The sequence below is a fragment of the Colletotrichum aenigma genome (genome assembly GCF_013390185.1).
Source record: "Colletotrichum aenigma strain Cg56 chromosome Unknown KSG_Cg56_contig10, whole genome shotgun sequence".
Taxonomy (NCBI): domain Eukaryota; kingdom Fungi; phylum Ascomycota; class Sordariomycetes; order Glomerellales; family Glomerellaceae; genus Colletotrichum; species Colletotrichum aenigma.
Genome location: NW_023500916.1, coordinates 381868 through 402877, shown reverse-complemented (window position 1 = coordinate 402877; position 21010 = coordinate 381868). Strand labels below are relative to the sequence as shown.

Here is a 21010-nt window from a genome sequence, read left to right as displayed (position 1 = left end):
CGACTTGCATCCTGCTTTGATGAGCACTCGACAGGCCTCTATCTTGTTGCTTCTTGCAGCAAGGTGAAGAGGGGAGCTTCCATCTTTGCCACGAGCGTCGATATCGCAGCCAAGAGCGGACAAGTATTTGACATTACTGACGCGGCCCTGTGATGCTGCGAAGTGCAGCGGCGTAAAGCCTTCGTCAGACCTCACCTCAAGATCCTCCATGAGTTTGTGGTCATTGTAGAAGCACAGTACGTCGGTAGACTGGCACAAGGCTCCAAGATGTAGCGCGGTGACTCCCGTGCAGATTAGGGACATATTCTCCAAGGGGACAGAAAGACGACACTTTTTGCACCAGTCCATCTTATCGTGCCAATCCTTCTTGGCTCCTGGTTTGATATCGACGTAGATCTCAGTCAATACTGGTACTGCTCGACACATTGCAGCTATCAAGGCTGTGTCAAACCCGAAGTCGTCGGTCAGCGTTAGGTCAGCTCCTTTTTTGAGAATCGTTTCGACGTATCCGGAACACCACCGTTGTTTGAAAAATTGGTAGACGGCCGCAGGTCTGTAGGGATGCTTGTCTACACGGAGATTCGGATTTGCGCCGTTATCCACGATCTTCTCAATAACCCATTCCGCACCCCACGCATTCGGCAAATGGATTAGCGCAAGTCCACTACCATCTGGAATAACCTCGTTGATGCGTGATTTGTCGAAATGGCGGAGTAGGAGATCAAGAATTCTCTTCGCGCATTAGTTTTCCTCGTCGTCAGTGTCTTCTGACTTGGCGCTACACGTATGCATAAGACCGTCCAATCTCGGGGTTTTAACAAAGCTTTCCAGAGCAGACAGTCCATCAACACGTTGATGAACGCTGACTTCCTTTTGAAGCAGCAACTTGACGATTCTTAAATTATATGAATGAGCTGCCACCTTCAGTAAGAGAATGATGCCGGGAGATTCCCTAAGAGAGTCCCAATGCTGTGTCTGACGGAGGACTTCGGAAACTAAAGCTTTCAATCGAGACCAAGGTTTCGAAAGTTCCGTCAGAGTGCTGAATGGCTGCATGAGAGGAATAATTGCGGACTTTCCGAAGCAAGACTCGAAGGATTTCAAATACCCAAGCCGTATCAGATTGATGCTTACGTTCTCGCTGATGACCTGTCTGTCATCCTTTTCAGCCAAATCTTCGCTAATGCCAGTCCATGATCTTGGCAAATGCAAGGTGCTGCTCAGTATTCGGGACGTGAAGCACTCCCACGTCATGGCTTTGCTGACCTCGCTCTCGGACGTGTCCAATATGGCTAGTTCGTCTATGATTGAGTCATTGATGTCCCTGACTCCGCTGGTTTCAAGGCAGCATATCAGGTAGGATTCGAGTGGCGTGTGGCTATTGAAGCGATGTCCAGAAGACTCTGGATACAAAGCCTTCAGTCGACGGACAAAATGCAATGATGTCTTGGGGCCAAGATGATGCAAAAGAGTTTCGGTGTCCTTAAAACTGAAGTTGATCCCGGATTGCAGCAGAGCATCGAATGTATTTTCGTCGCCCTCCCTCACAACAAGTGATAGTGCCGCGATCGGACTTTCGGTCATCTTAGCCGTGATTGTGATTTGCTGAGCGAGAAGAATCGAAGCCGACCGTGTCAACATCTTCCACAGGCACAGAGTCAGTGGGGTGTAACCATTATTGTCCGTCGTCTCCATTGCTTTCTTAACGCTCTCTGTTGGCTGATACTTGAGCAATGCACGCAATCGGAAGGGCTCAGATATGTGGAGATGCAAGGCAGTCCGTTTCTCTGTGTCCTGAAGATCACAGCGCGCACCATGATCTGCGAGTAAATGGGCTACTTCATCAAATAATTCCAACTTGCTGGTAGGGGGATTTTCCATATCATCGGTCGACCAGTCCCAACTCTGTAATGGGTCAATTCCCTTCCTGTTGGTCATTTTGACGTCACATCCTGCGTCAAGAAGCTTTTTGACGAGCTCTACGTGTAGAGCCGTTATCTCTGCTCCGCGGCAGCCACGCAGAGTTAGATGTAGCAGTGAATCCCCGTCGGCATCTACAACAGACGCAACTTTGAGACGTGGATCGCAAAGCATTTTTTCGAGGACCCGAGTGTTTGCTACAGTGACTGCTCCTACTGCATGCTTCTCAAGCTCATCATTCGTTAGGGAAAGCTTGGTGTCAATGATCGTCGGGTCCTTGGTGAATTTGAGGTTGCAAGCAACTGCACACTTCCGTAGAACAGCGCTCATTCGATGATGTGCGGTCGATTGATCAGAGCAACTGCCAAGGAATTTAAGAAATGCCCGAATTTCGTCCTCATTTTCCTGAAGATCGAGGTCTTCTATGTGTTGTTGCACGATGAGGCTGTCAGTCTCTTCAAGCCGTGCTCCCTCTCTAATGAGTGCCATCGTGACCCGAAAAGTATTCGATCTTCCAAATGCGTCGAGAGATAGCTGCACCAGGCTCATGCCAGAAAATTGATTGCAGCACTGAAGATTGAGGGGTGCACCTTCTCGGCATAGGCACCTGATGGTGTCTACAGTGGCGATATGATCTTGTTGGCTATCTTGTACGACGAAAGCCCCAGTGGGTTTCAGGGAGCCTGTTGCCCATGGGGAGTATCCAACTGGCAGGGTTTGGACCGCACATTGCAACGGTCGACCCATAGGACTCTCAAGATTCACCCTCACCCCGTGTTTCATCAAGAAGCAGCAGATCCGGGGTGGGGAAAGAGCCGCTGCCATATGCAGAGGTGTAAAGTCGGGGTGGATAAAAAGCGAAACGGTTTCCTCGACAATTCCTTTGGGACCGGGTCCGGTTCCTCTGGCGAGATGATTTGCCCACGAAGTGAAGTAACAGGTTTTGGAGGGGTGGAAGAGGGAGACCGCCAGGTCGAAGACCGTCTCGTTTTCCTACTCTCCCCGCGCATATTCGAGCCAACGTGTAGAGGCATGCGAATACAACGGATGATGTTGGTTTCTGGAATCTATTTCGTCTACTTCCGTGTGTAACTCGATTTTCGGTCGGTAGAAATTCTGGAGCTGGATTAATTTGAGGCACTGGACTGCCAACAAAGCATACGCCCGAGATTTTGAGACACGCATCCACTCGAATCCCAGGTGTTGTGAGGGGGCCTTCTCAAGAAACTCCATCACTGAAAAATGAGAAAACTCCAGAGAGAGACCATCCGTGGACTTTCGAATGAGGCTACTACAATATCGGGGTAATAGACTCTTCTCGAATAACGCTCCCGGCGTCAAGCGATGCTCTAGGCTCTGGAACTGACAGTATCTCCTGTAGTTAGTGGAGATTAAGCTTTGGTGAGGCGTGAGCAATGCAATTGAGAGCTAGTTCCATTAGGTTTTACTTGCTCTTAGGCACTCGTCTGAGGATCCGCTCATAGGTCTCGTCAAGGGTTGGGGGCAGCGACTTGAGGGAGTCTCGGCATTATTGATCTGAATCGCACTCTCCAAGATGACCCAGCTGACAGGCTACCCATCGGAACCTTCATTATGTCGTTAATCCTGAATAATAGAAGATGAAAGCTAAAGGTCAACAAACTTGAACTTACATGCCCTTAGTGCCGTCAATCAGCCCCTGGAGGATCTCTCCCTTGAGATATAGGTTGCTTATGCGCAACCTTCTAGACCGAATTCTCTCCTGAATTTCAGCCGTGACATACTCAGTAATATCTTCCTTGTGCGCTGCAATCTCAATAGGGGTAAAGCTGCCCTCTAGTCGGCTTCGAATTTCATCCTCATCTCTACTGAGAAGGGCAATTGAAACATTATCAGCGTCCTCCGAGATGTCAAACAGACACTCTACTACTTCGTCAGTTAATTAGCCACATTCGCCGAGGCCATCAACTACGAGATAAGTGCGATCAAACAACTCTAGTATCCTCCTCAACAGCTTTTGCAGGGCCTTTCTAGTAGGTTGTTTTAGAAGGCCGTTAATGGGATATAACTCGTTGTAGTATCGTTCAAGCATTATATAGGCGTTTTCTTTCTGAATAGAAAGTTGATAAACTAAGGCGCCCAAGATGTTCTCAATCGTGTGAGTGTCTGCTTCCTTATAATCGCAAAAGAAGAAAGCAGACGGAATAGCTTCAGTGCTCCTTTTCAGAGCTGACTTGATGATTGAGCCCGCAAGTACAGTCTTGCCCGCTCCGGGGATGCCCTTGAGCCACAACTTAGAGCCGGGCTCAGATAATCAATGCTAGAAGTCTTGGAGCTTTTGAAGCCAGGTTCCGCTTCCCGACTATCGCAGGCGTATGCTCATGTCGTAGTTCTTCTGTGGTTTGTACTTCAAGAAGAAATTCAAGACCTTGGTCGTTCGAAGTCTTAGGGGATTCGACTAGTGATCTTCCGCGTTTCCTTGATCTCGGCCAGAATCTCTGTAGCGTGATAGCCTTCCTGGGACAAAACTCGTAGCATGGCATGCAGGGAATTAGCGGACAGCGCTAGATTGATGTTTTCTTTGTGTTTGGACAGATCGTCGAGCCATTCCTTCACACGGTCTTTGGTAAATGGCCACATGAGCTTCTGCTTCATCAAACTAGAAGTGGCCTCCAGCTTTTCCAGCTTCTTATTTATCTCTTTCAAAGTCTCCCTGCAGTCGTCCATGTTGTGCATTCGTAGGTTTGTGTCGAAAGCATCGTCTTTCAGGACCTGGGCTAGTCGTTCGAGGCTGTTCAGGGCTCCTCCAAGGAGATTGATCTCCTGAGCAAGGTGTCGAATCTCGTCTTCTGCATTCTTGACAGATCGCCCGAACTTCACCAAGCGGGCGAAGACAATGTCAGCAAGGCCTACAAGACCCGCGATACTCGCAGCGATCGATAGAGGATCCGCCATCGCTGTTTGTGGATGCACGCAGCCTTAGGACTGCCTAGACAGAACTTGCGAGATATGAAGAAGAGAGGGCGCACTACTCACGCACAGATTTCGGGGTAGACCTTGAACCCCCAAGCTCACCTCGAGCTCTCTTCTTCAATCAGGCTGGCGTCTACACAGCCAGTCAGGCAGGACTAAGGCGTTCTGAGGTCTTGGCTGTCAGACCTACGTATGCATAATTTCCCCGCTGAACGGTCACAACCCTTCTACCTCACTCGCCTGCCCAATTTTCCACGACATAGCTAGGGACTCCAGTCTCTTGCAGGAGAAGATATTCTGACAGCAGCTTACAGCTGCTGTCAGCAAATTCAAAGCTACGGTAACAGGTTCCAAGTAGCTTGCTAACAATCATCGACCGCAACTTAGGCGTTTTTGCCCGTTCAACGTTGAGTTGTGTTTAGTCTGGGCCAAAAACCTCATCTGCAGGCTTTCTTAAGAAACGACTCATCACGCATTCATAAATTGCTTGTGCAACACGTCATATCCGCCGGCTCGGTGAGGTTTTATCATTTGGTAGCTTGCTGATCTAGGCTGGTTATCGCACCCTTACGTGCATGTGAGCTGGCGCTTTTGTCGCGTCGTCGATTGAGGTGAACTTTTCTGCATGCGAATTGCGCCAGCCGCCACCTGGCTCCGGACCGGCAGGTACACTGCAAAAGAAATTGTTCGACTGTGTTTAAGCCATCTCGTTCCCGGGCATCCGTCGAGCTTCCCCACGATCCGTCCGGTCCAATGCAAGCCAGCTTGATGCACCGGTTCCCGTTGCTGGCCTAGGCCGATCCAATGACAAGCTTCGCGGACAATGAGCTGAACAAAAAAAAACAAGTCTTTTGGAGTATCATTACAATCACAACAAGCCTTCTCAAGTACGCCATCGGAGAAATCCATCTCAATCCCTGGTCTCATTGGATCACGGCCATCTTGAGGGTAGATGCAGATGCACGTGGCTGGTCTAGTAAGCTGCAACTCCGGCAAAAGCCAGCGCTCGGCCTCGACGCATGTCTTTAGCGGCATCTTAGTGTCTAAAGAAGCAAAACATTAGATGCACATGCAGACGTTGGAAACTTGGGATAAAGTTGAGGGGCCTTCCTCTGAGAATCAGTCTGTTCTACCCCTCTCTCTGTCACTTCAACCCCACCAACAATTGCCATTCACAACATTCGATGCTATCCTATATATAGAGATCTATATATCGGCAAACTCTTTAGACGAAACAGTACCTCCAGCCAGTTGACATGCTAGACGTGAAAATCGTCGGCGGCGGCATCGCCGGCCTGACTGCCGCAATCTCGCTCCGCCGCGCAGGGCACCACGTCACCATATACGAGAAGTCGGCGTTGAACAATGAGATTGGCGCGGCAATCAACGTTCAGACTAATGCCTCGCGCCCTCTGGTAGCGCTCGGCATGGATCCCGTACGAGCGAGGTTCGTGCCGGCAAGGGGCAGCAAGAGATTGAGAGGGGATACTCTGGACTTGATTCATTCACTCGAGCTCGGGGTCGTTGCGGATAAGTACGGATCCCCATGGTACTTTGCGCACCGTGTCGACTTGCATCAAGAGTTGGAGCGCATAGCTACAGCGGCTGATGGCGGTTCTCCGTTGACTATCAAACTGAGGAGTGAGGTTACGAGCTACGTGAGTATTGCGACACGGCCTGACGATGCACCTTCCATGCTTACTATCTAGGATCCCGAGAACGCTTCAATTACTCTCAGCGACGGCTCGACCATCACTTCAGACCTCGTCGTGGTGGCAGACGGCATTCACAGCGCCGGCGTCGAGGCTGTTCTAGGTTCCCCAAATCCGGCATACCCAGCTGGGCAAGACAATTTCTGTTACCGTTTTCTGCTTCCCATGGAGGAAGTTCTCGGCGATCAAGAGACGGCCCGGCTATTCGATGACGCAAGTGGGAGCGTCAGGATGTTCCTAGGAGATGGGAAGCGGATAGTTACATATCCTTGTCGAGAGTTTGTGCACTCACGAGTTCGGTCGGGTTCATTGCTAACCATTTTATAGCGGCCATGTGCTCAATTGTATTGGTATCTTCCACAACGAAGTTGGGGCCTCGACCAAAGAAGGTGCATTTTGCTGGGACCAAAGTAATGATTACCTCACTGACGTTTAGTAGACTGGCACAGCCCTGTTGACAAGTCGCATCTGCTTGAGACGTTTTCCAACTTTCACCCGAGTGTGATTGCTCTCCTGAAGTTCGTTGATGTTATACTAGTTCTGGAGACTTGTGTACCTGACTTGTAACAGCAAGGCAACCGAGGTCAAGCAATGGCCGTTGCTCTACAGAGCTCCCATCCCAACGTGGCGAAAGGGGAGAATGATTCTCATCGGAGACGCTGCTCACCCGATGCTCCCACGTAAGACTTGATCTCGCTGAACAAAGGATTACCGCTTCATCACTGACCATGCAAAGACCAAGGACAGGGAGGCGCACAAGCGATAGAAGACGGTGTAGCTCTCGGCATCTGTCTGTCCAATATGTCTTCGTCAATAGATGTCCCAGAAAGGTTGGAGATGTTTGAAAGTATCAGGAGGAACAGGGCTAGTGCTGTCACTATCTTCAGCAATGCAGCGCAGGATGAGGCCGAGAAGATCAGAGAGGCTGCTTCGGAATTTGTTCAGCCGGTTGAGAGAATCCCGAGTGAGTAGACCCGTGTATCAGCCTTCGAAGTTAAGTTCTAACACATTAGCTTAGCAAAACCCGAGGAATTCTATGACTTCCACTTTGATTACGACATCATTGAGGATTCCTGTCAGCACATGAGAAGGACTTATCCTGGCTTCAAACTCCCAGATGGATTTGGCTCCGGCGCTGTTAATAGATCTTCACTATAGCTTAGGTTAACTACCAGGTGGTTCACTTAAGTGGATAATTTCGACTAGAAGTTCTCTAATATGGAATAAAGTCATTCAAGTATTAAGCTGTAAGCTAAACCCGTCCCCAAAGATTAATATCCCTCAGTCGCTGGCCTATTGCCCCGGGCGTCTTCCTCCAGTTTCTCATGCTCAGGCGTCAATCTGTCGAATGCATTGCGGGGCGGCGTTTTCATCGTTTCCTCGATGAATTCGCATTCCTCCAGCGTGAGCTCGTAGGGTGCGTCGTGGGCTTTTTGGACGAGTTTCTGGATGCTTCGGACGAAAAGCTTGACGGACTCTTCGTTGTCTTCGTCTTTGATTGGTGCGCGGCCCATGACCTGGCGTTTCTCGTTGAAACTGAGGGCGGAAGGGTCTTCCATGGCTCGGATGTAGAGGGCATGCATGTCTGGTGAAAGCTCCATGGAGCCGACGGCAGGATAAGCTGCAGAGTTGGGCAACATCATTGAGGCGTCTGTGGACATTCCGGAACCCATTGCACCTCTGGCCAAGGGTATAGACAATCCAATACTGAGTGTTCTGAGGGGGGTGCGGAACAGATTTGAGATGCGATACATTGCAGAGGATAATGCAAAGAGTCTGCTGGATGTTGGCGGACAGGTAGTGTTGATGCTTTTAACTTAGAGGCACGATGTCTTAACCGAGGTGGACCTCGTGTTGGTTAGGCAGCCGTGGCCTTGGCTGTTGGTTCTGTTGGTGATTCTGAACCGGCAACCCTGCAAGTCAAAAACCTCTAGCACGAATGCAGTGAAGCAATCTCGCTTGGGCTTTATTCATTGGGGCGTTTTCCGTTCCCAACGTTGTTCCAACCTGAGTGTAGATTCGGTACCGTAGGCGCCAGCATCTATTGCAGAAGTCAAGGGTGCGGGCATCCAACGGGACGATGGCGGTGTGTCGATTTCAGGCACCTATGGGCACCATCAACGCTTGTGAGTCATAGATCAACTTTTGCCAACGGGCGGTTGGAAGGTTGTGCCGTATTGTATAATCCCGGAGTGCACCTCGTCATCTTCGGCCTCATCGCCCGGTCCGGCCCCACTCGCTTGCCGGCGATCGCCGGAGTCATTCCCGAGGACGCGGTCCCCGTTTCGGCACTTCTGTCCCCTCTCGAACGGCCGTCTCATTACATCAGCTTTTTCGTGGACTCAGTAATGTCTTTGATGTCGACTGCACCTTCCATGAGGTAGAGATTGCGGCAGCTGCCGTGGAGGCAACGCGCCTGCACATCGAATGTTCCCTCGGACGTTCTTGTATGACGATGTGACGAGCGGAAGTACCTACCTACCTTACCCCACGGCAGGTTCCTTCTTCCTGAAACTGACCTAAAGAAAAAGCGCGTCCTTGCCATGATGTAGAAGGTGTTTCCTTGGCAGACCTTCCGACTCCGAGTCTCCGACGCTCCAACGTCCAGCCTTTCGATTGTACACCGTCCACTTCTCTTGAACGATTGCTTCAATATCGGCCCAACCACAACCGCATATCACATATTGTCTATCAAATCATTCTCTATCATCTCGGACCGTTTGCCGTATCGTGCAGCCGTAATCGCTTCTCCACACGCCATCGCACCTTGGCCGGAGCACTCGATCACGCATCGTCGACCATTCCCCAACATGGCGAGCCCAGACAACTACCACCAGTCTCCATGGGGTGCTAACGGGACGGCATTCGGAACGCATCCCCTAATTGTCGGCGACACCGCCCTCGAGTTCTGGCTGTCGTTCCTGGGATTCTCCGTCATCTTCTTCATCATTCCAATCTTACTCTGGTGCGCGTACGTTCGCCTCCGAAACAACACCCGCATCAAGAATGACGAACTATGTGGCAAGCACGACTCTTGTCACAGCACCCACCTCAGAGCGATGGACCTTTGGATGCTCTTCGCCTTTATCGTTCTCGGCCCCGTGGTGGTAGCCGCTGCGATTATTTCCGTCATTGTTGTCATTCCACACCGGCTTTTCACGGGTCTCACGCGAAGAGGTAACATCAAGGCAAGATTCCACAGGTAGAGAGAGACAGGCAGTCTGCTTACTAGGCCTCAGGGTAATGCGCACAGTGTTAGTACAGCGCACGCTGCTCACGGGGTTTGTGGACATGGTTGCAACCGCGTTGGACATACCCAAGGAATCGATCTGAATGTGTTTGTGGCGCCGGGCGTTAAAAAGGTGCCAGACGACAACAAGTAAACGGGACGCAACACGGACGGGCGAGACAGGTACTGGACAGAATAGTCTTTCAAGTAGTCGTACAGCTACCCCGAGCACTACCCCTCAGGGGAATAGACTCTTTGCACAGCTCTTTCATGCGCAGCGTGTAACAGTTCCTTCTCCCGTTTATGCCGCCTCCTCATTTCCCTAGCCTCTAAAGGCAAATGTTCTTCGTAAAGTGCTTCCCTGGCCTCTTTCTGATCGATATAGAACCCGGCAAGGAGCAAGAAATAACAGCCGATAGGTATCAACATCCTCCACAGCATCCATGATGTTGTCGGTTCCGTGACGTACCATAACACCGTCGCAATAGGTATAAAACAGAGACTCAGACTTGCGACGAGCGCCATGGCCGTTCCCGGTTCTGACCCGATAATATTCCTCGACCCCATCGCAACGTGGAAGGCCTTCAGCTCGGCATGCCATTTGAAATCCCGGTCATGCGCCGCCTCCATCTCGGACAGTTTCGCCAGGTATGCTTCCACGGCGTACACCACCCTCGAATGCCTCTCCTCAAACGGTGTCTCCGCCTCTGCCGCCTCAGCAAACAGAGTCTCGAGCTCGTTCCTAGCTTGCTCAACTAGTGCAGCATGCCGTCGGTCATCCAGAGGGTCCTTCGTTGGACTTGGTGGTGGGAGTGTCATGTCACCAACAACAGTTGGCCCATCTCCAAAGAAGCTTCCGTCGATGAAATCCGGAAACCTCTCAATAAAGTCGTCTTCAGCTTCGTCGTCCGCGTAATCCTCCACGTCGCTTTCCGTGTCCTCGGTAATCTCATCCAAAATTCTGGACTCAAATCGGTACGAGCCCCCATCGGCTCCCTCACTCGCAAACATCTCACAGATCCTCACAAGCGCGCCAACACACTTTGCGCCTAATTTCCTCCTCCTCCTCCCCCTCTCCTTCTTCTCATAAACCCTCCCAATGGTATCAATACACCTCTCCACAACCCTAAATCTCTCAGTGTTCCCCTCCCCGCCAACAATCGCCTTCTCAGCGCTCTCCTTCGCCATCACCCTCAACTCGTCAATCGCCCCCTCCACCCTCTCCATCCTCTCCTCCAACCCGCCCTCCGTCTCGCTCTCCGTCGCGCTCCCAGGCTCCTCCTCCAACCTCCCCAGCTCCTCCTCCAACCGCTCCGGCACCCTCGGAAACGACGACGAAAAGTTCATCTGCGGCGGCGGGTGAAACGGGCTCGGCGCCGTGTTCGGCCTCTTCATCCCCGGCGACACCACCGACAGCGGGCTCGGCGCCGCGTTCAGCACGCTCACGCTCGACCGCCGCTGGATCTCCCGCCACCCCTCCACCATCTTCTTCATAAAGTCCGCCTGCTCCGGCATCAGCTTCACCACGTCGTCCGCCGCGCCCTGCAGGAAGTCGGGCGTCAGCACCGGACACGTCGAGCTGCGCCGGAACGGCGGCGGCACCACCACCGACCGCGCCGTCCCGGGCCGGCTGCTGCTGGTGGCGCACTCCGCCTCGTCGTCGCTGGCGTACGCGTGATGCCCCGCCCCGCGCGCGTAGTCAATCCTGGCAAACTTGCGCGTGCTCGTGCTAGCGGGAAAGGGCTTCAGCAGCGGCGGGAATTCCTCGGGCACCTCGTCGTCTTCGTCGAAGAAGCTGTCCTGCGACGACTTGCGCGACGACATGGGTGTCGCCAGGGTCCTCTGGTCGTCATCCTCCTCTTCCTCCTCACTATCGTCGTAGTCCCTCTCCTCATCGTCGTCCGTCGAGGACATGAAGTCGCCCAGCTCGTCGGAGAGGCTGCGCGGGGGGAACTGAGGAGCGGGGGATCCCTGGCGGGGGCTGCGTGGGTGATCCCTCATGATGATGTGCGTTGGCTGCTGTGTTGTGTTGGTCGCACTGCGTTATGTCGTGTAATCGTTAAAAGTCGTCGTGGAAGTAATTGGTTCGTTAAGAAGAGACAAAAGAAAAGATGCAAAAAAGTCCCGCTAAGTGTGAAAAGTAAGGATGCAGGTTGGGATGAGGGATGGAGAATGGGTTTAAAGTCGTCGTCCTTTCGTCGCTACACCTCCTGAATCTCTGGGCCGGGACGGGATGAGGAGAGCAGGCGCAAGAGCAGCGCGGGGTGAGTGGTGAGGTTGTGCAAGGGTCCTGGGACTCCTCTTCGCGAAGCGGTGAGAGAGGGTCAAGGGGGCGGCGGATTAAGGTGAAAAGGCCGCAAACTCGGCTTTGCGTGCACACACCCCTTGCTGCTTCGCACTGACTTGACAGATAAATCCGAATGATGGAGAGAGACTGGAAGGCAAAGATCTGCGCTTCAAGCCGAAGGAGAGATCTTTGGCCAAAACCTCCCTCCAAAAAGACGGAACGAAGGAAATTCCAAAATAATTGGGACGAAACTGCGACCTTTGTGCGCGCAGCGTTGCGAAGTATATCGTAGTAGTCCGTCGCGGGACCTGCAGGAAGGAAGCGCGTGTTTCCGATCGGCGGTCAAGTTAAACTTCGGTGAAGGGCACTTTGCAACCACACAATAGCAGCAGCGGCATCAGCAGCAGCAGCAGTCACGAGCAGCAGTACGAATAAGCAGACTGTAGCAGCGACAAGAGGCGAAGAAAAAGGCACGGACGGGGCGCTCGCTGGATACATACAGCACGCAGCACATCGAAAGGAGGGGACGAAGTATCCCCCGGCCAGGGTCTTATGTCTGGCGAACGAACCATGGGCCCTGGACCTTTGGGGCAGAGGGGCAGGGCCGCATGCCAGCCCAAGGGAGGGGAAGCGAGAGACAAGAGGGAGAAAACGGGTTAGTTCCTGCGCACGACGATGGCGCGAACTGCCACGAGGGGAAGCGCCGATGGATGGATTGGTCTGGTCTGGTCTGTTATCTGGCTGTTCGTGTGTGTGTGGATTCTTCAAAGTTCGAGTTGCAGTGCAGCAGCAGCACCGGCGGCGGCGAACATTGTTGGTCTGGCTTGGTGTTGGGTCTTCAGCTGGGCCTGGGCTGGATCTCTCTCTCTCTGTCACTCACTTTTTTTGCGTCTCGCGTGAGCGTGACCCTGGTCGTGAGTGAGCCTTTTCCCTCTCGGGCGTCCCGCTATGGATCGTTCTGAATAAAGTCCATTTTCACTTTGCAGATGCAGAGAGGAGGGGTTCGAGGCAAGCCGTGCCCTTCACATCGCTTCGTCATGGAAATGGAAGAGAACGAGTACTTGTCTGATGTTGTTTGCTGTTGTCTATTCTGAAGCTCATGTTGATTCCCATCTTCCGTGTCGTACATGTCTCAAACGCCAAAGCCAGTGCCCCAGTGGTATCATTTTGGAATGCAATTTTTCTCTTTCCGTATCCATAACATGTGCAGATTGCCACGTCAGTTGTTCCCTGCAATTGCAGTCCAACGCCGCAGCCGCCGTGCTATCCCCACACACCGCTTCCAGTGTCGCTCCAAATGGGGGCGGGCCCCATCGCTTCAGCGGCTTTTTTCTGCTCCCAGCCACCGGATGAACCATCCGCGCCCGCGCCCGCGCCCTCGCCTGCCCGCCGCCGCGACGGTGACGGGCAGACGTCAGACACACAGTTGACAGAACGCCGCCGGCCCCAAGGACACGAACCGCCGTCAGCCCTTAGCTGTAACTGTACTGAATCCCGAGTCCGACCTTGGGATCCTCCACAGAGCCGCCGCTCATGCGCATCCGCTTCAGCGTCTCTTGCGCGTGGGGCGCACCCCCACTGAACTTGCGCTTGTCTGCTGTCGTGTGACCCTTGGTGATGCCGGGGAACAGCTTCGCCTGAAGTCTTGCGCTCTTCTCCGCCGGCGCCGGGGTGCCATCGCGCGAGCCTACCGAAGACGCCACCTCGAAGCTCTCCCGAGGATCGCGACGGAGCATCTCAGAGGCGGCCTGGCTAGCTTGGCTCTCTGAGACATCCTCATCGTCCTCGCCCGTCGGGAGAGGCTTGCGGAAGCTGCGTGACGCATTTCGTGACGCCTGTGACAAGTTTGCGACTGACTCTAACGCCTGGCGAGCGAGCTCCTCGTTGTCATCTGCTGAGATGGTGCTCTCGCGGCTCTTGCGGGTAGGCTCGCGCACAGCCGGCGGCGGCGTGCCAGGAACGATTTGAGCCCTGCTGTAGCTGTGCCGCGGCTCGCTCTGGGGCACGAGGTTGACCGATGGCAGCAGACCAGACTGTTCGTGCCGCTGAGGGCGGGAAAGCGGCGTCGTAGGTAGAGATGATAGTGACTGGGCGTTTCGGGTGTGCTTGGGAGGCATGCGGGGCGCGGGTCTGACCGTTGTAGTAGGTGTCGACGGCGCGCTGTTGTTGTCCTGGCTGAGTGCCTGCAGCAGAGCCGCAATAGGCTCGGGGCCATGGTCCCGATCGACCCGTGCATCGCGGTGCGCAGATCGCGGGGTCTGCTTGGGGGTAGCGCGGTGAGCCTGCTGCGGAGTTGAGACGGACGTCTGGTGCTGCGGCTGCTGTCTGGGCGTCATGGCACCGTGGAAGATGCCACCTGGGCTGCACAGCATGTGAAAATGCTCCCGGTTTTCCCGAATGCGGTTGAGCATCATGTCTCGCTCCTCCGTCAAGCTCACAATCTCCTCCTCCTTCTGGGAGATGACCTTCTTCGCCATCTTCACTCGTCGGGAAAGGGCCTCGTTCTCGTCGATGGACTCCTCGTACCACATCTTCATCTGCAGGTACTTCATCTGTGCCGATTCCGAAGCGGCGCTGAGCTCGCGTACGGCCTGTCGCGAGTACTCGGCCGTCCTAAGGGCCTCGATCTCTCGGCGGGTCATCTCGTGCTCGACGGCAGCCCGCTTCGCATCTTCGTCAGCTTGGAGGCTAAGTAGGTTATATTGTAGCTTGTGATGGGCCGCCTCCATCTTCAACTTGGCATGTTCGGCGATGCAGGTCTGCATCATGGCTCGTAGTTCATCGGCGGTAGCATCGAGGACCTGCTTCGGGGCCGGGGGAACATATTCTGATCCAAGACCGCCGTCTCGGCGGACGGTCGTGTTGAAGCCGGTAGCAGGCGGGGAGAAGAGGGCAGAGCGCTGGGAACCGCCGTAGGTAGCTTGCAGAACTCCGTTGCCGGCATGTGCGACGACCTGGGAGGAGGGAGGCGGTGTCAAAGAAGACGGGATGACGGCGGCGGAGCTCATTCGGTCGTCGTTGACTTCGGTCTTGAAGGATTGATTTGGGTCCATGGGAGAGGCGGGGACTTCAGTCGACGGGAGGGTAACTTGGGATGAATTCACAGCGAGGACATCGTTGTCTTGAGGCGTCGTGGGCTCGTCGGCAACGGACCTAGTGTCGGTCGGGGTGCCGTTGGGCAGCTGGGCACCAGCGTCGGACGCAGCCATCTTGGATCGTGACGCAGCAAGCGACGAATGAGCGGTAGACCTGCGTCGAAGGGGTAGGAATGTATCGAAATGTATGGTTGAGATTGATTGAAAGCTGCGACTCTCCTTTCCGAATGTCGATTCGAATGTTGACGCGGGCGGGGGCGGAGAAATGTCGCGTTGAGCGCAACACCACGTCAGCGATGGAACCAGGGCGGAGAGAAAATAATAGAGGCGACCGGCGGTAAATGCTGATGCAGTCTGGATGGAGATGAGGAGAGCCGGATGCAGCGATCGATATAAAGGATGAGGGTGGCCGGGGAAAGGGGGAAACGAGGTCAAAGATGTTCTATCGCATGCTTGAGCCTTTGTCCGCACGGGTGGTGGTGGTGGTGGTGGTGGTGCTGTGCGTTGTGTATGGTGCGTGTGGTGCGTGGTGTGTGTGGTGGTGGGAAAGGTGGATGGCCGATGGGGACGGTGATGGTTGTCGGGCGGTTGCTGTGGGAGCAAATGAAATGGGCGATCAGCACAAGCAGCCAGCACCGGCACCAGCAGTGACTGTGAATTGACGGGGAACCAGCAGCGGCGGCTGGGCTGGGGACGGGGGAAAATCCACGGAAAAAAGAGGCTGGCGGTGGACGTGAGTGGGTGCTCCCAGCCGAAGCTAAGCCTAAAGCGGAGCTCCGGCGAGTCTCGGTGAGGAGCATTGGCCAAGTCTGAGTACCGGGATCGTGTCATTGGCTGTTTCACCGACACGCGAGTTGTGCTTCTTTGTCTTTGTACTTTGTGCTAATTGTGCTAACCATCTCACCGAAGCCCCCAGAGGCTGGGAACAGGAAGCTGATTGCAGTCCGTCGCGACCTCCAACCTCCAGATGTCCCCATAGTCATGATAGTCATGATACATACACTCGCTAGTCTCGACTAAGCCTTGAGGTATTCGAGAATAATCTCCTTGAACTGGTCATAACCATCAACGAAGGGGACGTGACCCGCGTTCTTGATCACCTTAAGCTCAATCTTGTTGTCCTTGCCCGCCGCCCTGAATCCCTCCTCCACCTTCCGCCGCATCTCCTTCATGGCCTCGGGCAGGTTGGCGTCCTTGTCGCCGACAACCAGCAGCGCCTCATCAACACCGGCTCCGACCTTGCCAAACAGCGGCCGGATGTCGAAGCTGTCGCTCCGCAGCGCGTGACAGCACGTCGCGAACCCGTCCACGCTGGTCTGGTTCATGATGCCGCGCACCCGGTCCGCCTCGTCGGGGTTCGCCTTGACCCATTCCTGGCCGAACCACCGGTCTATCGTGCCCTCAACCTGTTCCTGCATGTTGCCGGCCTCCCGCGCCTGCTGAGCCCGCGGCGCGAACAGATCATCCACACCGGCGTTCTTGGGAGATGCGGCGATGGTGTCGCAGATGGCCACCTTGTGCACGATGCCGGGGTACTTGTTCACAAAGTAGAAGCTGGTCGCGGCGCCCATTGAGACTCCAATCCACGCAAAAACCTTCTGAATCTTGAGAGACTGCAGCAGGTGGTAGACATCATCGGCAATTGACTCAAATGTCGTGTCGAGGTTCTTGGGAGCTGACGACTGGCCGTGGCCTGGCTGGTCAAAGCGAAGCGTGCGGAAGCCGTTCTCTGCGAGGAACTTGGCGACGTGGTCCCAGACCCGGAATGGCGCAGACAGCGAGTTCGCCAGCAGCACGAGGGGCTCGTCGCCTTGGCTGGAAAGGTGGTACGAGAGAATTCGCCCGTCGGGAAGGTTGACTTGCTGCGTGGTGACCATCGTGATGTGTTCTTCGTTTATCGGATGCCGGCTTCCGGGTGGTCAAGTTGGATTCCTTCAACTGGTTTTGGGGACTCTTAAGTACCAATGAGCGGACAAAGGGTCGAAACGATGAAAGGCGGTAAATTTCACGAGGTTTCAGACGGTTGTAGTTGATGAATGGGAAGAAGTTGCAGCTTCAATGGCCTTTAAGACCTTCACGTCATTCGTCATGTGACGTCGCGGGGTCAAGCTCCGGTAATTGGCGATGGCAGGAGCTTAGGAACTTCCGAACGTGGTGGGGGAGGAGCTCCTGTCCCTGCAGCAGTCACACAGCTTCCTGGATGGGACTCCTTGGTATAAGCGAACGCCTACCAGTGAATCAAATCAAACAGTACTTCAGGAAGGTAATGCAATTACTGCATCGTCTTCGGATACAATTCCCAAGTCTTGTCTTAGGCAAAAGACTGCGGCGCAAACATGACGTGAGAGGGAGCTTCCAGGACGGGAAGGTGGGGTACAGACGCACGGCCTTCATATACACATCTTGCTCCCCACTATCTATCGAACTCGATTGGTCAAGGTGCCAGAGTGGTTAATGGGCTGCCCTGCTATCAGTTCTCTGATGTCAGCTAAGGCAGTGGCTTCGGTCGCGCAGGTTCGAATCCTGTCCTTGACGTTCTCTTTTGCATTTTTGCATGGCCTATCTATCTGACGTAGATCGTCTTTTTGCTCAAGCACTGTTTCGCTTTTCCTTTAACATGGTCAGAGTGATCCTACTAGATTTGCTGAGAACTTGCGGAGAACTTCCGTCGTCCGCATAAGAGAGTCGCGTCATGCGTGTCGATAACTATCTAATAACCTCAAACGTTTGGCATGGTGGACGGTGAGTCTTGTCCGACGTGCGATGGCCAACGAATTGATAGGCTACATTAAAACAGCGATATCATGTTGAAAAATGGGGTAATTAAAACATGGTTGGCGTGAGGTTGGTGTTGAAAACGCCACTTGTCATGGGCATGGATGCTACACGTGTAGGTTGGTCTAAGGAGAGTCGTTGTAGAGGAGCGAGAATGTGGGATTGCGTTATGAGAACCTTGAACAATCGTATGTTCTTGTAGATTGATGGCAACGCAAAGACCCAACCCCATCAAAGCTGCTGTCATGTTAGCAGGCCCTCAGCCTATTTCTGGAAGTCCGCACCTACCAGCTTCAGTCCAGATGTCCACGCAAGTCTTGTCCCATTCAACAATGCTCGACTATTTTTCGGCCGTCCTTGCAACTTCTGAAAAGCCATCCTCACATGTCTCGAGTCGACCGGCTTCCTCGCCCCTTCAGGTTCCGAAAACAAGCCCCCTTGCCGCTTCTGCACCCTCTCGGCACCGACTTGGTCATCAAGATACGCCAGCTCCTGGGCCTGCACCTTCAAAGCCTCCGCGGTCAGACTCTGTACCATCTCTGAAGTCAAAAAGCCCAGGATATCCATGACATCGTCATTAGGCTTGTTCTCCGCAATGACACCTAGCCCGCACCACTCCCTGAAGCGCTTTGCCTTGCGGTATGTGAGCGAGGCGTGGCGGTATTCGGACCAAGTGGCGTACTCGGCCACAGTCATGTCCCTTGTCCGCTCGTCGTTCTTGCGCAGCTTCTCCAGCGCGGCCTCGCTGCTGGTAACGTCGGTGATGTCCTCCGGCGCCTCTACGACCTGCTCGGAGAAAAACGAAGACACATCCCACGGAAGGGAGACGGTGGGGAACTTGCCTTTGGCTGCGGGGGTCTCGTCAGTAGGCGCGGCTTCTTCCATATCTGCTTCATCGACGAAGCCCTCCTTCTCGTCCGAGTCTTTGACAGTCTTGCGGATGGCTTTCCAGGTGAGAAAGGTGCGCAGGCGTTCTACGCGGGCGGTGTCGTGGCGGAACTGGAAGATGAGGTCGTTGTTGGAGAACACGCGGGAGCCGCGGCGGCTGGCGAGGTCATTTGCGGTCTTCAGCTGTGAAGCCGTTAGATGTGGATAGGGGACGGGTGGATGAGCTGTACTGTGTGGACGACTTGATCGAGGATGATATCTTCAATGAGCTTGATGGTTTGGATTGACACATCTTGGGTTTCTCCGGCGATGTACATCATCTAGAGATGAGCCAGATAAGTTGAGGCACGATGAAAGGTGACCAAGCAGGTGGCTCTGTGAGAAAGAGGGACGAAACAGTGACGAGAAACCATCAATGGACAAGCATGAAAGGGGAAATGCAACATGACTGAAGTTATCGATGAACTTACTTGCTGGATTTCTTGCTTGAATTTGGCCTCCATCATAATAGCCTAGAGGACATCGAAGTTCGAGAGGTTCAAGACAAACAGCTAGAACATATAGCAATATGGGAGGGCTGGGTAGATCTTCACAAGGAATGGATGTAATATTGACTGCATTACAATTGTCCTCAAACAAAAATCATCTGCAGTATTTCAGGATCATCATGACTGCTCCTGGTATTATAAAATGCATGTTGGGCATTTTATACTGGTGCTTTACTGCGTATGAGTGCGAGGGGGCCCATTTGCACTGTACGAGCTGAGGGTGCTTGGTGCTGTAGAGGAATGGGGGGAGTTGAAGAGGAAATTCGGCGACCCAAGGGCGCGGGGACAGGCCTACTTCGATAAAATACAGCGGCAGAAGCTCGGCCCAGCTGGGGGAACAGCCCTTACCCAAAGGGTCTAATCAATGATTGGTTTTCTTCAACTTCCATCTCCACTTCACATGGCTGTCACAGTGTACATACGTTCCGCCCTCATTTCAGGGCTATGGAGTCTTTCGACGGCGGTAAGTCAGGGACCTCTAAGAAGTTTTAGGAAGACATACTATACGCATATAAATTTTCACGGGTGTGGATACTTTGTATGACCATCGCCCATCACCGGCCATGCAATGACCAGAGCGAACGTGTCGAGGAGCCTGGGAATCAAAACAGCAAGGCGCCTGGAAGAGCATTGGCTACCGCAGTTGACGAGTGCCAAGATCCCATGCATGACGACGGTCAGATTCATACGTATGTGTCAGAAGATTCAGGCCAGCTAGATCGATATTGTGATAGCTGTTGCTGGACAAATGCAGGCAGTGAAACTCATCGCTTGCCGCAGGTGCATCACCTGAGAACCCAGACTTGGCTGTTCATGCAAAGATCTGCCGGGTTTTCTCAAGTCATTCAATGACACATGAGATTCGATCGAAAGGCGTCCTTTGGCGCCGAATGAGGGTTGTCAGCCCGCCTCGTCGCAAGACTGCTTGATTGCAATTGGCTGGCCTGCGCGGTCTTTTCCTACCCCTGTCCCACAATATGACTTCTACAACACTGTTTGATTGGCTGTATGCAGAGTCTTTCGTTCCCGAATGAATTCGAGGCAGTAGAGTCTTTTGCACCCATGTAAGGCGGCAGGAGCGGAGCGGATTGTTTGCAGATTGATGGTTCGATGGATGCCTTGAGACTTGGTTGTAGCAATATGATAGCCATACAAATTGTGTTTGACGACGCATAACTTCAGATGGAGAAGGCCAGAGAGGAATCTCAGGACTTAGCTTACTCTGTTTGGTTGAGCCTTGTTCGACGTGTCTTTTGCTATCATTGCATTTGAACATCTGAATCGCTTCATGTGCGTTCAAGAGACCTGTTGGTCTTGGAATCTATCCCTGGCATCATGTCTCACAACAATAATATCGATCGCAGCCCATCGGCGAGTTCGCTATCCAGAGTTGTTAAACGGCTGAGTGGCAGATTGAAATCCGTAAACCCTGGGCAGACCGGAAGCAATGAGGACACAACATTTAGAGGGTTCACATCGACGGAGACTTTGACTCGTCAATCTCCTCGCTCGTATCCCGAAACAGACTGGGAGTCAATGAAGAAAATCATCAAGTACCTGTATCTTGATGTAGATCTCACACTCGAGGGTGTCGTGGACACGCT

At 53.4% G+C, this 21010-nt stretch overlaps 7 protein-coding genes across 7 annotated transcripts; 2 read left to right on the top strand and 5 right to left on the bottom strand.

Annotated features, from left to right (window-relative positions):
* Positions 1-4344: 4344 nt before the first annotated feature.
* Positions 4345-4854, bottom strand: CGCA056_v013962 (uncharacterized protein; the record flags this gene model as incomplete). Its single annotated transcript, XM_037329204.1, has 1 exon — positions 4345-4854. One exon carries the CDS (start codon positions 4852-4854, stop codon positions 4345-4347), a length of 510 nt encoding a protein of 169 aa, XP_037171970.1.
* A 1274-nt stretch (positions 4855-6128) lies between these two features.
* Positions 6129-7602, top strand: xlnD-2 (3-hydroxybenzoate 6-hydroxylase 1; the record flags this gene model as incomplete). Its single annotated transcript, XM_037329203.1, has 7 exons — positions 6129-6530; positions 6582-6862; positions 6912-6973; positions 7024-7102; positions 7155-7264; positions 7321-7548; positions 7598-7602. 7 exons carry the CDS (start codon positions 6129-6131, stop codon positions 7600-7602), a joined length of 1167 nt encoding a protein of 388 aa, XP_037171969.1.
* A 1792-nt stretch (positions 7603-9394) lies between these two features.
* On the top strand, positions 9395-9790 carry CGCA056_v013960 (uncharacterized protein; the record flags this gene model as incomplete). The annotated part of the gene is made up of 1 exon (XM_037329202.1): positions 9395-9790. One exon carries the CDS (start codon positions 9395-9397, stop codon positions 9788-9790), a length of 396 nt encoding a protein of 131 aa, XP_037171968.1.
* A 254-nt stretch (positions 9791-10044) lies between these two features.
* On the bottom strand, positions 10045-11814 carry CGCA056_v013959 (uncharacterized protein; the record flags this gene model as incomplete). Its single annotated transcript, XM_037329201.1, has 1 exon — positions 10045-11814. One exon carries the CDS (start codon positions 11812-11814, stop codon positions 10045-10047), a length of 1770 nt encoding a protein of 589 aa, XP_037171609.1.
* Positions 11815-13572: 1758 nt separating this feature from the next.
* Positions 13573-15309, bottom strand: CGCA056_v013958 (uncharacterized protein; the record flags this gene model as incomplete). The annotated part of the gene is made up of 1 exon (XM_037329200.1): positions 13573-15309. One exon carries the CDS (start codon positions 15307-15309, stop codon positions 13573-13575), a length of 1737 nt encoding a protein of 578 aa, XP_037171612.1.
* Positions 15310-16211: 902 nt separating this feature from the next.
* On the bottom strand, positions 16212-17072 carry catD-0 (3-oxoadipate enol-lactonase 2; the record flags this gene model as incomplete). The annotated part of the gene is made up of 1 exon (XM_037329199.1): positions 16212-17072. One exon carries the CDS (start codon positions 17070-17072, stop codon positions 16212-16214), a length of 861 nt encoding a protein of 286 aa, XP_037171608.1.
* Positions 17073-18201: 1129 nt separating this feature from the next.
* On the bottom strand, positions 18202-19361 carry spt3-0 (SAGA complex subunit spt3; the record flags this gene model as incomplete). Its single annotated transcript, XM_037329198.1, has 4 exons — positions 18202-18210; positions 18259-19041; positions 19089-19178; positions 19329-19361. 4 exons carry the CDS (start codon positions 19359-19361, stop codon positions 18202-18204), a joined length of 915 nt encoding a protein of 304 aa, XP_037172049.1.
* Between the last annotated feature and the right edge of the window lie 1649 nt (positions 19362-21010).